The following is an 18,860-nucleotide window of genomic DNA, read 5'->3' as shown; positions in this document are numbered from 1 at the left end:
TAAAAGGAAATGTAATAATATAACTAAGTAATTTAGTATAAAATTGCAAACTGTAATAGAGCCCATCGTAGGGCAATGGGACAGCATCCGACTGTAAACTTGACGGTTGTGCATTCCACACGAAGTAGTAAATTATTATCATTTCCTCGCTCTGGTGAAGACCAAGTGCGGGGTTGATTTCCGCAACTTGCCTTGAATTTGCAAGTTTCAATAAACCAAAATTCTTGCTAAAAGTAAAATATCAGGTGTAAACTGAAGCACTTATTGAGCATGCCAGGTAGCATTACACTAAATATATTTATATACATACATACATACACCTATAATTATATAATAATCAACAGCTACAAATACACAACATAATTTGGAATAGATAAACAAAATAAAAAGAAATAGGAAAAAATATAAACAAATAGGAAATGTTATAATAAGTAAATATATATTGTAAAATAATATACTTTAACTTAAGGTATCTATCATTGTTATGGTTTTTTAAATGTTAATTGAAGAGCGGAGTCTCCTGGTACAGGCAATAAGATGCTTAAAAGGAGGCTCCAATCACTAGTGATTTTGTAAGAAATTTGCTTAATAAAGTATTTATTATATTATTATATTATTATATATACAGGGTGTCCCAGGAGTTAACGATAAAACGAAACCAGGTGATAGACCAAGTCATTATATATAGTATATACAGTATATACAGTATATACAGTATTTTTCATATTATATTGATTTTAAAAAATATCGGAAAAACCCTGTGATGATTTTTCAAGCCCTAAGACTACAAATATTACTCTTTCTTCTTTTTTTTTCCTGTAATGTAATCATGAGTAACCCTTCTGTGAATTACAGTTTAAGATTGAAACATACCTGCATCAGTTTTCAATAAAATGTGGTGTTTTTGCCAAACATTAAATTCAAAATATTTACTACACCCAACTTTAAACGACTGTACTATAAAAAAAATGTACTACACTGTTTTTGCAAGTAACTTTAAAAGTTGGCGCAATTAATCTGGATTCCGAAATGGTACGACACTTGCTGGATTACTTCTTTGTTGAAGAGAGAAAAATCGAAATACACGATAATCGGGGTGACGTTCAGCTTTTTGGTATCTTTTTCGATACATTCTAGCTGCAACATTTGTATTACATAACCATTCTCCATAAATGAAAAGCATATTGGCAATTTATCAAAGACCGAGTATATGGCCTGCGAGAGCCCGGACTCGAACACTATTCTTATAAGTCCTGGGCCATCCCCTAAGTTGGAAAAGTTCAGGTACCTTGGATTCGTCATGCACGAGTCTGGAGGCATTGATCACGATCTCCTTGGCCAGATAAGAGTTAGGACGGTATCCTGCGATCACAGACCACACCAGTGACCTCCCGCCACTTAGCTCAGGTAACGCTTATCCGACTTAGGGTGATTAGATGTGGTTTTTCCGATATTTTTTAAAATCAATATAATATGAAAAATACATGACAAAGATTTTTTTTTATATTTTTCTCATAACTGTCATGACTTGGTCTATCACCTGGTTTCGTTTTATCGTTGACTCCTGGGACACCCTGTATATATATATATTATTATATTAAATAACGCTTAATCATTACATTTTCGATTGTATCTCACATTATTTTTGACATTTGAACCGGAAGACCATCTGTCGGTTTACATAACCACTTTCTATGGCGTTATTGTATTGTGTATTGAGAAACGTCTTAATAATTTTTAAACATATTCTTATTGTTAAGCATGTGGCATGTAATAAGGTGATGAAGACAGAGAATTATAGTGAATTATTTCTCCATTTTTCTATTTGTTCTTTGTCTTAAAGCACGTTGTCATCAGGTGTAAAAGATATAATAGGGCAAAAACCAGAGAACGTTTAGTTTTAAGACATTCCGTTCCCCATACATAGTGTTTTGAGTGATGGAGCATAACGCCGCGTTTTGCCCACCAGAGAGGTGTTTTAAAAATAATTTTAATGTAATTACTTCCCTAAGATCCCAAGGGTTCGTTTACGAACCCATGATGCCTTACCACGTCTTAAAATTATAAAACGTCACAGTGTAGTTAGTTATATTAGACTTGGAAAATAAAATGTTTGTAAATGTCAGCTTCTCCAAACTAAAACTCGATAAGAATTCAGAAACAAAGGCTTTATATCAGCGTCAATAATAAACTAATTTTATACCTATATATTTCAAATAATAATATCTCAATTTTGAAGTTATTTCATCTGACATATCTAGTAATAATCTATCAACGCGATCACTTAACTATAATAACTTACTAATTATATACAATTATAATAATACTTTAATTGTTTTTAGTAATTATTTAATAATTGTTATTGATTATTATTGTATTAAAGACGACGCGGTTGCCTCTAAGTGGTGACTGTGGGTTCAAATCTATTATGAGATATATCACTGAGTTCCAATAACAAACACACGAAATCTTTATTATTTATTACTAGACTGGGTTTTACCATGCTTCACCTGCGCGAAAATGGAAATAATTAAGAATTTTGCATGAAAAGCCGCAGGTAGAGTCGGTTGACGTGATATAATATAGCCTTATAGTCTTCCTCAATAAATGGACTCTTTAGTTCTCTGATATTACGAGGTAGGTTCTAGGTAGTGTTCTTGGTTCTAGGTAGGTTCTCGGTCCCTGTCTCAAATAAACAGGAAATGCGTGAAGAAAAAAATATAATGTAATTCAAGTACTGTGCATTACAATTTTTATAATAAAAATATGAAGTAAATATTCGTATTAAAATTATAGAACTGTATCGACGAAGGCCGATTTTAGTTACTTTCAGTTTTTGCTTCAAAGTGACGGTAATGAAATGTAATTATCAACAGTTACACATTAACGTTCTAAAACAATAAAAAATATGAACGTTAACACGTTTTGCTTTGTTTCTATAATTATTGGGAAGTGGGAATAATTGTGATTTCTTTAAAATAATAACTTGTAAAGGTTGAAACTTTAAATAAAATGAAAATACCAATCTACGAATGTAACAAGTATTTATTTATTTATTTTCTATAATTTAATTTCACCGAGTGAAACGGTCATAGTTGGGCGAATTTCATACAAAATGAATCAAAATCGATTGTATTTTTTTGCGGGACCATTGACCTGAATATTAGATAACAATTGATCTATAGATCCTGACAGACGTCTAAACGGATAACAATGTGATCCTAGAATGGTTGGAACCCCAAGAATAAGCATTAATTATTATGGGTAAATTAATTAAGTATCATATAACATCGAAATAAAAAGTGGGAAAAACAAATATATACAATATTAAAGAATTATACAATTTTATTATTGCATAGCAATATTTCTTCCACCGGGTAAATGTCAAAGGCACACAAAACACTTGTTTCATAGCTTTAAATAAATGTTAATCAATAATTTTATGTTCAAAATTAATTTTATACAAATACACATAATTAAATGTTATATATAAAAACCTCATGTTTTATGTAAAGATATTTATTACGAATGATTACGAGAAACGTCACTGCATTTGATTTTTCGTGAATTTGTCTTTGTAAAGTATTAATTATCTATGTTTTTGTTATGTAGAAGCATCAATGTTTACACTTTAACAGATGATTTGAATTTTAGAACAGTTTTATATAAAAATAAATATATTTATATAATTTTACGACAACAAATTTGGTTAAATGCATTGAAACGCAAAAAATCGTAATATTAAAATTATCGCACTAAGAGATTTTTTGTGTAGTACCCTAGTAAGGGAGGTTCAATTCCTGCTCACTGCGTCCGCCCACTTTTGCTTGATTCGTTCACTACAATGATGGAGAAAAATTCTTCAAATGACAACACTGTTTTATGTAATAGAAATATACTCGTATGTATATTCTAATCTGGTTTTAGAAATGGTGATAATTTTTTTTTTAATTTATTTTTTACGCTTATTCCATAGAAAGTATATGCCAAATGCATGAAAAATTAATGAACAATATATGTTATGACGAAGTAATAGTATATAATATATGTAATTTATCGAAAAAACCTTCAGTAAATAAACTAAATTTTAACAGTTATTTTATTATCTGGAATATGAAAAGCAAGTACTTGTAAACACGTGAACCGTTACTGGTACGCACATATTGCACTTTTGTTTAACATTCTTCCTCTAATGGAAGATTATGTGTCGACGCACTTAACTGAAGTTCAAACGATATTTTATTGAAATTTACATAAAGCTTTCGGATCATATTACTTCTTTACTTTATACTCAGAGAGTAGCTTTGTTGTTTTGATTGCGAAACATAACGCCAAATTTAGTGTCTTGGTCCCATCACCCATCCTCGCTTGCAATATATTAATAATATTTCTATTTGTAATATTTTTATGTAATATAATTTTATTTTATTTTCAATCAATTTTATAATAATTAACATGATACTTTTAACAATAAACATAAATGAATTAAATATTGACTTTAAAATAATTTTATTACTAAAAAAAGCTAAGCGATGAAAAAATTTGACGTGAGATGAATAGAATGGATAAGACTAAAAACCTGAGAATTGAAGGTTTTTATTTAAGAAAGAACTGGCACCAGAAAAACCTAAGTATTACTCCTTTCTAGTAATATTTAATTGACAAATTAACTAAGCACAAAAAAAAATAAACCAAGCCTAATAATTTGTTCCCATATACGAGAAAATTTTAGATACACAACAAAAATGTAATTAACGGATATTAACACAAATAGATTTAAGCTGTATGTAGCTCTAGTTCTACATAAGGATATATTTAATAACTTCTTTTTACTACTAAGCCTAGAATATCCGGCGTGCGTAACTTTTTTGTGGTCTATTGGGATTCTAATATGGTTGTAGTTGAGCAATCAGTCTACAAGTAGTACTTCTGTTCTTATCATGAAAATTATATAACTAGATAGAGACAGTAAAGGTATAATATATTTTAACTCTAAAAGTTAAATTCTCTAGTAGCGTGGCTTAACTTTTCCATTTTAATCAATTTTAATTCACAATTTCGTTTATTTTTGCTTATTACTTAATCTACAATCTTAAATGCATACCTTCTAATTAACCATCCAAATTACGTGAAAATATTATAAAAGAGTATGTAAAATTATAGGCTAATAATTAGTCCAAAAATACTATATATAAATATTATTGATATCGTAATAATCGATAGATGAACGAATTTTCCCACCAACGCATTTCAAAACCGGTGCGTTTCTGGAGCAAGGTCACAAGATGGCGGCCAACTTAAGATGGAGGCACATCGAATGTCAGCTATCGTGCCAGTTTTGCTGTCATCCGAGCAAAGTTGAAATGCTTAACAGCCTAATAATATAATAAGTAATTATCTATATATATAAAATCGAAAGGTTACTCACTCATCACGAAATCTCAGAAACTACATGTGCTAGGAATCTCAAATATTGCATAGGAGTTACTTATAGGACGTAAGTGCTCGCTAAGACGGGAATTTGCTATATTCGATTTCTAAGGGGTTGTTTTTGGGGTTGAAAGTTTGTATGAAACTTCGTTACTACAAATGCTAGGAGTCTCAAATTGTGCATAGATGTCACTAGGACGTAGTCATGGAGACAGAAATTAATAATAATGTAGTTCACGCCGGCGAAGCCGCGGGCGGGCCGCTAGTTTATTATAATAGTATATTTTAGATACATTCTAATATCGTTAGTAGATATAATAATATCGTACATAAATATAAAAACATAAAAAATATTCAAAATATGTTGTGTATAATTTTTATTTTTAGAGAATAAAATTATCAATTGCTTGCTAAGTATATCGCAACTATCGTAACTTCTCATGAGTCACCTAATGTACCCACACATGTTAGAATACAGTTAAAAATAAAAATGAAACCGAGAGACAACCAAATTTGTGATGTAAAAGTTTTGTAACTCGCAAGGCTGTCGGAATGGCGGACGTTCAAATTACAGGGTTTGTGTGAAAAAACTCGTAGTATTAGTAATACAAAGACGTCGGAAATTATATGTATGAATCGGTTACGAAATGCTATATTTAATTTCTTGAAAATTATGATTATTTCAAGCATTAATTTCACTTGATGAGGCCATTGTAGCGCAGTGAAATATCTTATTGTCAATACGATGGTTGTCGATTCGAACCATATTCGGAAAAGTAAATTTTCATTTTCTTGCTAAATAAAGTGCGGTGTTGAGTTACAGTTAGTTAAATTTTAGCGGAAAAGGGCCTAATACTAGGTTCCTTCGGTCTACCCTCCTAAAGGTACGGAAAAAAGCGTGAAATTGCTACTTCATTTAATTTTTACGGCCCTGACACCTATCTTTCTTTTAGCAAAAAAACGACTTTGTTTTGAACTTGTACCACTAAGCTTTTATAACATATATATTTTTCTAATTACACGAATCCGGTAATTAATAATTGTTATTACTTATTATGTATGTGAATTATTGCAGATAAATTAGTCTTAAATTTATTAGTTTATAATTAAGACTTAAATGTTTAATTTATCTTGATTTATAAAGATTTTTTTTGTAGATTTTTAACTACAGTTTTACAGTTACAGTTTTTGTGTGTTTAACGTACAGTGTATTTTTAACCTGAAATGTGTTTATGCATTTCAAAATATCTTAAAATTTTTTGAATCATCATGATCATCAGAATGATCATGATGATTCAAAAAATGATCATCAGAAAATAACCTTTTTCCACCACCTCGTTACAATGTAACCACATTATACTTACACTTTCGTCGAACAACGGATTTGTAAACCCAAGGCCGGGTATAATGAAACTAACGCCTTCGATATTTCGATATTATATCGATTATTACAGTAGTCTATTACACATGTGTCGGAATTTAATTATTTATTTCCTTTATTTTATCGACAAAAACGAATAATTTACGTTTAGTTACGCGTGTGATTTTTGCTAATATTTTTAATCTTTTTATTTATTAATACACATTAATTTTTGCTTTATGCTCTATCTCACATACGAGTATAACAGGAGAGAGAGAGGGAACCTAGTGTTAAGACACTCCGTGGCAGACATTAACGCCACTTCTTATTAAAGCGAAGAAATTAAAATAATTTCCCTGTATCGGAATCGTCGACGACTGGCCTTATGATATCACTTTGCAAATCTAAACTTAGGTACTTCCGATTTGTCGCAAAATTAAGGTCATTTCAATTTCCTGACTCACTAGGCATTGTTTGCCATTATTTTTGACCCCTATATCTATATTTAGAATATTATATAATTATAAAATGTACAATAACACGGCAACATTGCAAGAAATAATAATTTTAATTTAGCTGTATCCAATTGAATACAAGGTAATATTTAGCTACTAATTTACTGAAATGTTTCTTAAACTAATTGTATTTTTAACATGGTAGCTAGAGTAATAGATATCTACATCTGTATTTCCTGTGACATACAATGTGGGGGTCTTAAAAGATAGGGTGAATAGGTATCTTCTAGGCAAGCGTGCACCACCGTAGATCGCATCAACGCTTACCAGACTTGATGCGGTCAAACGCAAGCCTATTCCATATAAAAAAAAATACAAATAATATTCAAAGAATAAAAAAAATATGAAACTCTTATAGTGTATCTCACTGCCCCATGAGACCCATTAAAGTTTTTTAATTAATGGACTTTACATATTACATATTATTATTAGATAATAACTTACATCTTATTATACTGACAACCCATTGTTTTTCCACAGCGGTTATCTAAAACAATACAGCTATATGCGCATTCTATTATACACCATTCACTTATGGGAATGTGGAGCTTGTGACCTATAAAGGCCGCGTTAAATCATTTAATTATTTAATTTTCAGCTTTATTTTTAGGCAGAAAAGGTATTTTTTTGCGTGGATGAAATATTTTTGTATAAGTAACGTTACTAAAGTGTAAATAAATAAATGTGCATATTTTAATAAAAGTTTAGCACTTTTCTGGCTTTCGAAAAAATATTTTATGGTATTTTTGTATTTTATCATTAAGTACACAGAAGTAGTATCATTATCAGTAATATTATTGAAAACACATATCCATTTATGTTTTAGCTTTAGGCTTTTTCAATACATTACGTGTTGAGTCACGGAACTCAACGCCGCGTTTTGTCTTGTTATAAGAGCGAATAAATGATTAATTAATTACCTTATAATAGAACCCACAACCGTATCACATTTATATTCGGACGCTCTGCCGTTGCGCCATGGCGGCCTCTTATATTATAACTAACTTATTTGTTATAAGTTATTATATTTAATTATAAGTAAAATTATAAAATAATAGATAAATAAATCGTGTTGAATTAGTGTGGAATTTTATTATATTGCGTGACTCGGAACAAGTAGACATGGCTTACTGCTGTTTCAAATGAGTCACGAAACAGAAGGTCGTGTATAGAAAGCTTTAGAATTAAGAAGTTGAACAAAGATTGTCGTGCTGACAAGTGATAAAAAAAATGTTTTAAATATGTATTACAAAATATTTAAACAAGCGAGTGCTAGTCGGACTCGCCCACCTAGAAAACCACCTAATTCGGCGGAAAGTGGGGAACCTACTGTTAAGACACTCCGTTCCCCACTTTCCGCTGAATAAGTGGTTATTATTAGTAAAAATATTCTTAGTGATATTTACGTGTTCTAATGATTAATGTTTCCTAAAACGATTTGACCAAACGACCTAAGGTGAATGCTAAGAACATGCACTGAAATCGTGCTGCATACAATTTGGAAAGGGCATAGGTGAATTCCAGTCCACTTCCTGTCATAAATGTTGTAACAGATATTTGTAGGTTATTTACTTCCGTTATTTGTTTATATTGCGATAGTTATTAAAAAAATATAGCAAAATATTAAGTAAGAAGTATGTTAATTAACTGATTTTAAATAATTTATTTTTAAATAATATAAAAAATATATTCGAACTTTACATAACAAACCTCTATGGTGTGATCCTCATTTGTACTCGTGTTACTGTACTCAACTCAACTGTACAAATCTTTTGCAATATTAATCTTTAAAGTGTCAAATAGATATTTTAGCTATCTGTAGTTTTGACAGAAGCTTTGCTTTTCAAATACCTATTTCTGGGTTGTCTGTGCCCAAAATATCTATCGTTTTATCTTGCTACAGAAAGAAATTATTTTATTTCCTCAAATGGGAATCGAACCGAGGTTTATGTTTTAATATACAATAAATATGAGCAGATAAAGATAATTAATTAAATTATTACTAAATTTTCATTGCCTACTTCTACCTTAATAATTTAAGAAGAAAAAAAAGACTGTTTAACCAAGAAGCGATAATTACAACACGCCCCACAAAGGTGAAATAGCTTTCTTTAAGCCTACTAGAACTAGTTACGTTACATAATAACTAGATCAGTTATCGAGGCCACCCACTAATACCATATCTATACAACTAATAACAAAATGTAACACTCATTTGTAGCCATTATTCGAATGACATAAGAACTATAATCCTGTAAATAAATATGACAATATTGATGTACATACGTCTTGATTTATTGTACAATAGTGTTAAATATTTTCAAACAATTATATAATTTATGTTGAAAGTATTTAAGACTGTATTAGAATAATCACTTATAGTATAGTAGTTAGGTTGTCGATATTATTGATATACACAACTTGTCATCCTTACATACTTCCGGCGTTAGGAATGCCAATGATGAACTTTATTTTTATTTTTTGCACTTAAAAAAGGGTTACTTAAAGGTTATTCAAATTTTATGTGTTACTGATATTTCTTATGTGTACCAATTTTATAAGTAAAATATTTATGTATATATTTATACAATTATAAAATATATAGACATTTTAATAATAAAACGAACATAAAGAATTACAAAATTACATGAAAATGGTTATAAACTGTCAAAACTTAAAGGACGCTAAAATAGTAAACAGTTGTAATTTATACAATAGAAAATATTAATAAATAATAATAATGAAGTAGTTTTAAATGTGCACGAAATACTACTATCTATATGTTTTCAATTAATCACCGTACAACATATCTAAAGGGTACTGTTGACCGAAGCCAAGGCTTTCGAGTCCATCGATGACATTTCGACCAAGTCGCACCGATGCGGATGTAATGAAATAATATATTTAACTTGTTTAAATAATTAAATATTGTAAACAATATTACATCAAGTTGAATCGAATCGAGTAAAATATAGCCAACGTTTATATTTCTCATTAAATAATATAAAATTGAAGAAGATAAAGCAATTTAATATTTAATTAATATTTCTAAAATATGACTTTTGTTTTGTTACAGATTCACGAGCACATGACACCAGATGAGTTACGGAGCGTCTTCCACGTAGAGCACCACAGCAACGTACCAAAATATCACTTAGTTCATCTCACTCACCATCTATCCAGGCGGAATATCGCAACATCCCACGCATCGAATTCCCACTCCCATACAACCAGTAGTGGGAAAATACCCCACGAGAAGATCTCGAAACCAGCACCATCACTTCTAAATGACCAAATGTACATCAAAGCAAAGGAACATATCAAGGATGTTGATGTAATAGGTGATCTAAATAATACAGTGAATTTGCAATTTAACGTGTCGAGTTCTAGTGATAGTGTAAGTGAAGGTGATAAGGAGCACGCGGTGGAAGATCAGGAAGATGATGTGCATAGAATTGAATTGGAGGCTTTTGGGAAACAGCTTAAGTTGGTACTGAGGAAGCAAGAGGGATTGGTGAAGAAAGATGGACTGAAGATCTGGCGAGCATTGACGAATGAGTCACAGCCTCATGGTGTTGAATACGAGGAGATGCAAACTGTAAGTGTTTCAATATAATAATAATAGGACATAGGGTCTAAGGATATTCAAAATGTAATTTTTTGCCATCTCGTTACGTATCATATGAAACTGACGCAATAAAGATAGTCCTAAATGTTATTTCTCTAGGCCTAATAGTTTTAAGGTCTTTAGGTCCCCTGTACCTACACTGCTATATGCAGGATATAGCTTGAAGATTAAAAAAAAACTTGAATGTGGCTCAAACCCACATCGATCACTTACATGTCAGCTGCTCCAAGCCTTGGAGCCATTGCTGATTATAATCTGAATATTATCTCACGAGAAGAATCGTACTGTCAATCTCATCAGGTATTTTTATAAGCATCTCTATATTAAATATTCACATGCATTTCTAATATCTTACCAATATCTTGTAAAAAGTAATTTCACTTTTCATAACATTGGAAACCTCTTTTCCCATATTGGTAACCTATATTCCATCAATAGAGAAAAGCGAAACTGTACCTAAGAAGCAATATTACAATCGATCTTGTTATTTCTTTATTATGAGATGCAATTTTCTACTTAATTGTCATAGGAGTAAGTGAGAATTTTGTATCAACTATATAATCTATGTTAGGGGCTGTACATGCAATTGTTCTGAAGGCATGCAAAAAATGACTCGTATGTCAAGTGAAAGCGTTTGGTCTTCCCACGTTGCCTTATCTAATGTGGAGATGAAGAGAGGACTAAAATGCGTAATTGTTACGTTTATTATTATTAAGTACCTACTTACCTAACTGAGGCCAGTCGTGGTTCAGGGGCGTCCGACTTTAAAAGCGGCAGGTTGAGTTCGATTCCCATTCGAGGAAATAAAATATTCAATATTTTTATTTCTTCACTCTGGTGTCCAGGCAATGCGTGGCATTTAAATCCGCCACTCAACACGCAATGCCTCCAGAATTCGGCGAAAAGTGGAGAGCGGAGTGTCTCAACACTAGGTTCTCTCTGCCTACCCCTCTGTGGGTGTGATATAGTTGAGCTGCGGATGAAGCTGAATGATTGATTGTTTATTTAAACAGACCACAAAAAATAGATTTACTTTTTTAATCCTAAATAACAAACGTGACCAAAATCGCAAAGTCGCTCTTGAAAAAAACGCAATATATTTTTAACAATCCAACCTAAACGGATTTACATTGTAAATTTATTAGGAATTTTAATTTGATAAACATATGTAAATTGAAATAAAAATTTGAATATATTATAAAAAAAAACTATTTGTCGTACTTATCTATAAAATATAGCTTAAAATGATAAAGATTCCTTTCTCTATCTACGTAAATATATTAAACTTTTCTTAAACTAAACTTTTCTGTTATGTGTTTTCTCTAAGTCATTTAGACTTAGAGAAAACACATAACCCCTAGGTTACTTAGACATTAGGGCCCATAGGTCCCCTGTAGAGTGTAGGGGAGCACTAAGAGAGTATTTCCTGAAATTCCTCCAGGAGCAAATACAATGCGTTTTTATGAATACGTACTCTTAACTGCGGGAGTCCATGGCTAGCATGAAAATAAAGGATGTAAAAGGATTTATAAGAAAACTAGCGACCCCATTGCGGCTTCGCCCGCTTTTACTACTGGATTATTCATATAATGTATGTTTGCAAAGCACTTATAATGTGAAAATTAATTAAACCCTAATACAATCCGTATTCTCGTAGTTTCAATAAGGATTTTCCAATTGTTTTACACAGCAAGGATTTTTTAGTAGGTACCGTAATTTTAAATCTTTTCAAGTACTTATTAAAATATATTTAAATGACTATTTTTAGATAGTTAAATGACTATTTTTAAAAGGAAGAAATTATAAACAAAAACCTACCTACTAATAACTACTACAAAAAATATATCGCGCTGAAATAATACATTCAACTCCAATTATCCAATACGTGCAAACGCATCTAAGTCTTCGTTGCTATAGAGGCAGGCGGGTTTTTTTTTTGCTTGTGGTTAATGCTGAAGAGGGTAATCTGTCCCTGATGAAAAGCAAGCACTACGTGGCTACCTGTGAGGAAAATTAAATAGAAGGCATCGACCGGGAATCGAACCCGGGCCGCCCGCGTGGCAGGCGAGCATTCTACCACTGAACTACCGATGCGTGTAAGACAGGCGGGCGCGGCGGACGCATGGCGAGTGGCGAGCCGTTTCGCAGCAAGTTTTGATATTGTAACAACTTCTAAAGTATTTATTTAAATGAAAAACAGTAAAAGACAGTTTTGATCTACATTAAATGGCCAACGTAACTAATGTACTTATTTATATGCTGAGAGTAAGGGATAAGTGAAACTTGAGTAACATACAGCTGATGTGTCAACGGCGGGATGTGTCAACAATTAAATGCGTTTTTTTTCTAAAACTATTCGCAATTTCGAAATTGTGTAAAAGAAAATTTTATCTTCGTTTAACGTAGAAATTTAATAAAGTATTTTAAAGGATAAGGAGGAGGAAGGACCTTTATGGAAAAATATTCCTCACAATAAAAAATATATTGAAATTGTTATTTTTAGACAGAAAAATGATCACTACACGTTATTCTTAAAAGATATGAATATGCCGTCGCGGACTTTTTTGTAGATCTTATTGAGAGGAACAATACTCCAGTACATTTTTTTCATGTAGTACTTACCATTAAAGCAGCGCATGCGCGAAAGTGTCTCAACGGGTAGGACTTTATTAATATTATAACGACAATATTATAATTATATATGTATTTATCTTTAATTGTTGTATGTATGTATATATGTATGTATGTAGGCATTTGTGTAGATATGTATGTATATATGTAGATATGTATGTATAAATGTATGTATTAAACTATTTTGTGTTCTCTGAATATTGGTTTTTATATATTTTATGTACTTTTTGCACCTTTCTGCCTTCTTTTCTAAATTTAATCCTTCCGTTTTTCTTTGGTTGCCTGTAAGAAATCGCTTTTAGTGATAAGGCCGCCATTGCACACTTGTTAATCGTGTTTCTAATGATTTGTATTTTTTTTTTTTTTTTTTTCTTCTTATTTGTGCAATAAAGTATTATATTATTATATTATTATTATTTATCGTATTTATGTTAATTTACATAAGAATGTAAATTAAAACTATATATAAACCTTCTACGAAAACTACTCGACCTAATGGTGAAAACCGCAACAAAATTTGTTGGGTGGTTTAGAAGAAGAAAAGTTAGAAACAACAGACAGACACGAAAACCGACTTTGTTTTATAAGATATAGGATAAATTAAATGATATATCATAAGATTTTATGTTCATATCCCTAATAATGGTAGAGATTTTATCGTAAAATTTAATTGAACTGAAAAAATTAACATTTGGTTCGGGACTAAATTACTAATTCGTAAGGTATTTGTGAAAAGATGAAAGTAATTTATTCACCCGAGAGGGAATCGAACCCACAACCGTAGTTTACAGTCTGAAGCTGTGCTACTGCGCTACTACGGCCTCTTTATATAAATAGCCATCTATACAAATAATATAATGTTTAAACTATATATTCGTATATATTTTGTTGAGTTAGACCTCTTTATCCTTCATTATGTGTTATCTTGCAAAAAAACCGCCCTTGTAGTAACTTGACAACGTCATATATTACACACGTAACAACGTTATAAATATACATAAATCAATCTTATCTTGTTATTTTTTGTTTTCTAAGTTACAAGTTAAAAAACAAGTTTTTAGAACAGGCTCTATTTATTTGTTATATTCATTGTTATCGGAAAAACTCTAGTAAGCATATATCACGAGTTTAATTCCAAGAAAATATATATATATATATCTATGAACATTGCACTTAATAATAATAATAAATAAGATAAGCTTAGCAGTTTACAGAATATATATTTTTATTTATTAATAATAACAGACAAACGATATAGAGAGACGTACAAACCATCATCGTATTATATAGAAAAATAATTTGAACTATTATCTATAGGAGGATAAATAGTATTAGAAATATCCATGGCTTGAGTTTTGAGGCTTAAAATTATTCACTCAAATTTAGTAATTTGCATGCGCGTTGACAAACTACCAGCGAGTGCGTAATAAGTGGGTACGTCACGTGGTGATGTTAAGTTCGTCTTACAAAGGTTAGAATAAATTGTATCTATTTAAAAACCTCTATCTTTGCTGAGTACATTTAGATGAAACTACTGCACTTAAAGAACTTTAAAGGCATTTAGATTCTTTGAGAAGTACAGAGAGGCATCATCATCATCACATCTTTGTAGGTCTTCCCCAAAGAATATTCAAATCGATCGGCCTATCCAGCGGCTTTACGCGACCTGGAAAAAAACCCTCGGATAACCTGGGGGGGGTGATGTCCGATTAGTAGCCACTACTTAAGAATATTTTCGCTCCAACGACTTCACCTACGCTTCATCGAGCACTGTCAGTAGGTTTAGCTCTCCTATGGAAGTCCTCATTTCTTATTCTATCATGTAGGGAAAGAGCACTTAAAGACTGTCGTTTTGAAACACTGAGCTAATCTTTTAAAGTAAAAACGCGAAATTTTATTTTATTTTTAACGCGAAAATTTGTCGTAGATTCCCTAACGCTGCCCATCCCATCAGGATTTGCCAAGAAATCTCTTTGCCAAAGTTGAACCTACTCGTATATGAACTGCTTCTACCACGTATACAAAATGGTCAACCATTTCGAACCCACTGTCAATGATATCATTGTGCACTGCACTGTAGGTAGGTACAAACCAAGTTAGCTACTTTTATTCAGCATTCATATTGTAGTAACCTTAACTTTGTGTACGTTTAAGTATTTTCGCATACAACCTTACTATCAAGGTCGTAAGGAGTTTTATAGCTTGCGTGCGTAGGTTTTAACATGGCTATGTCAAAATTTTCTATTGCCACTTCTATTTAGTGTACCTGTAGTCTATATATATATACTAGGACTATCATTTGACTTCTACTATGATATGATATATTCGTATGATATAATAAACACTACAATATAATACTATTGTTAACGCAACTGAACTTACTTACTACTTAAGTAAAATACAATATTTACTTTTCACCTTGTCCTATTTTGTTCTTTGCGGCGTTGAGTGCCGCTATTCAACATATTCGAATTGCTTAAAAAATTAGGCGGAAATTGGGAAACTTCTGAGTGTCTTGATATTAGGGTGGGTCCCTGCGTGGTAGGCACCCCTCTATGTGCGGGATATATCGTGTAGCTATAAAAATATGGATATAGGATGGAAATTAAAATAAATAGCCTGCTAATATTAAATTTAAAACCAATATCTCTTGGATAGATTCGATTTGCATTACCTTATAATGTATTTTTTATTTATAAGGCACTTTTTTAGTGTCACGCTGTATCCCGCACCGCACCGGGAAAGCAGAGGGAATCTAGTGTTAAGATACTCCATTCTCCATTTTTCACCGAATTTTCGAAATTGCACGATAAGTGGCGAAACTCTACCCTTCGTTTTGCCTCGACAAGAGAGCGATGAAAATATTAAATATTTCATTTCTTTGAGTGGTAATCGAACCCACAGTATGTCGCGTTTATAATAATTATGTGAATATATAAATAATAACCATTTTTAATACTATGACTAAGGCTAGTTAGACAAGTCACGTTGTTTATGTTTTTCCCATATTATAATAGTTTGCTGTCAATTTAGCTGTGGATTTGCACGTGTATTACATAAATATATATAGAGGATGAATTATAAAATTTTAATATATTTGAATAATTTTACATAAAAGCTTGTTGCTATAGTGGAATATATTGAACTTGGTAGGAGAGTTGTTATTTTAACTTTTAGTGTTTTGTAGTATTTTGTGAGACAACTATAAATACAATGGTTATGGGTTTAATTCTCGTGAATCTGTATTTACAAATTAAATCAGTTTCACGCTCTATCCCGCGCAGAGCAGGGTAGGCAGAGGGAACCTAGTGTTGATACTCCGTTGCCCACTTTCTGCCGAATTTTGGAGAGATTGAGTGGAAGAACTCAACGCCGTGCTTTGCTTCAATAGCATTTAGTTGTTTGCCTTTATTATATGGCTACTTTATTTGCATTAATTTGATCAATTGTTTGATATTTTTTTATCATAAGTTTATTGCATCTTAAAGAGTGAAATTGCGAAAATTACTTTATAAATAACCTTTTATAATATTTTAAACTGTTATTCACACATTCTGGCATTGTAAAATTTTTATTAAAATTCAATATTAAAATTTATAACTTTGCTTGATTTAAGCGGTCGCTAATTGGATTAAGAGATTCAAGAATCACTAACTACTGAAATTGATTGATTTGAAGTGTTGATACATGAACGCACCTAAACATTGTGAACACAATATTTAAATTTAAATGTATAAAATTGAGATCATCATCTTACAATATTTCCAAGTTTAATTGTTTTAAAAGCGTTATATGAATTTTAAGGGAAAAACTTACGTAAGACAAGAAAAAACTATACTCATAGTGTGGTTTTGCCTAGCTAAGTTTTAATATTTATCATCTATTTCAATTATATTTATTTCTTCGCTCTGGCATGGCACAAAGCGCAGGATTGAGTTCTGCCACTCAACACGCAACGCCTCCAGAATTGGGCGGAAAGTGGGGAACGGAGAGTCTTACCATTAGGTTCCCTCTGCTGAGTGCGGGATGCAGCGTCAAACAGATTTGAAATAAATATTTATTTCTTCGAGTGGGGATCGAACCCACAACCAGTCGTGTTTACAGTCACACTTTGTGCCTCGGCGCCACGACTAGCCTTAGTCTAATAGTGTCATTCATTCAAATTATTTAATGAAAGACATATATATATATAAAATCGAAAGGTCACTCACTCATCACGAAATCTCAGAAACTACAAGTGCTAGGAATCTCAAATTTTGCATAGGAGTTACTTATAGGACATAGGTGCTCGCTAAGACGGGAGTTTGCAATATTCGACTTCTAAGGGGTTATTTTTGGGGTCGAAAGTTTGTATGAAACTTCGTTACTACAAATGCTAGGAGTCTCAAATTAACTAGGACGTAGCCATGGAGACAGAAATTAATAATAACATAGTTCACGCGGTTGAAGCCGCGAGCGGGCCGCTAGTAATATATATATATGGAATTTGGTGACTTGTGAATAGTTAAAACAAATATTCCCACGACGTGACTCATATTACAGCTGTGTCCGAAATGCAAAGGAAAGGCGTAGCCTTCGACCAGCGTTCACCTTCCGTCTTAAAATTTAATTAGGTGTATTTCAATTAAATTTTCTGTTAATAAATATCGCTGAAAACGTTCCTATGTAAAATAGAAAGGATGTATAAAAAATAGTACATGTAGCTTGGTGTCAATTTTCAAGGAGCTAAAGTTTCGTTTATTTATTTCCGGTACAATGACGTTAATAAGAATATGTACAATGTCAAAAAATATAATTCGATTCTAAATAATTAAAGAAATAAATAACTAACATGTATTATTAATAATTTTCTCACTGGAGGTTTTTTGAATGACTTTTCCCATTTAATATCACAAAAAAGGTTAACTTGAAATAAAATTAAATTGTAACTAAAATTATAATAAAATAAATAAAAGATACAATCTTATAAAATGAATCAATGACATATGTATATAATAAATAATTATTCGGTACAACCTTAAATATTACCACAATTCTACCATAGCTAGGTCGTCGGTGAAGTCAGAAATAAATACACAAAAATGGTATTTCCATTCATAACACGACTTTTCCTTAATAAGGCGGGAGGGCCCGGCGTTGCCAATTTAATGATATTTCTTCATTATGCGAACGCAGCCTTCGTTCGACTTCCGGTCATTGTTGGAAATCGTTAAGGCACGTACACGTGGGTGCAATCTGATAAAGGCATGTGTAAAATCATTTTATAGATGTTTTAAGAAAAATCAGCTTTACGCAA

General features: G+C 31.6%; 1 protein-coding gene across 4 annotated transcripts in view; it reads left to right on the top strand.

The window, feature by feature from the left end:
- Nucleotides 1–18,860, top strand: part of sona (sol narae metalloprotease) — a 111,063-nt gene that overhangs the window by 63,995 nt on the left and 28,208 nt on the right. For all 4 annotated transcript variants that reach the window (XM_085194600.1, XM_085194599.1, XM_085194597.1 and 1 more), the window contains exon 3: nucleotides 10,382–10,903. In XM_085194600.1, the coding sequence (XP_085050726.1) occupies nucleotides 10,382–10,903 (522 nt within the window). The remainder of the gene's footprint in view (nucleotides 1–10,381; nucleotides 10,904–18,860) is intronic.

This window comes from Heliconius melpomene, chromosome 12, assembly GCF_056956725.1.
Source record: "Heliconius melpomene rosina isolate 202511_hmr_F chromosome 12, ASM5695672v1, whole genome shotgun sequence".
NCBI lineage: Eukaryota > Metazoa > Arthropoda > Insecta > Lepidoptera > Nymphalidae > Heliconius > Heliconius melpomene.
The sequence above is the reverse complement of the archived record's forward strand: the minus strand, read 5'-3'. Positions and strand labels throughout refer to the sequence as shown.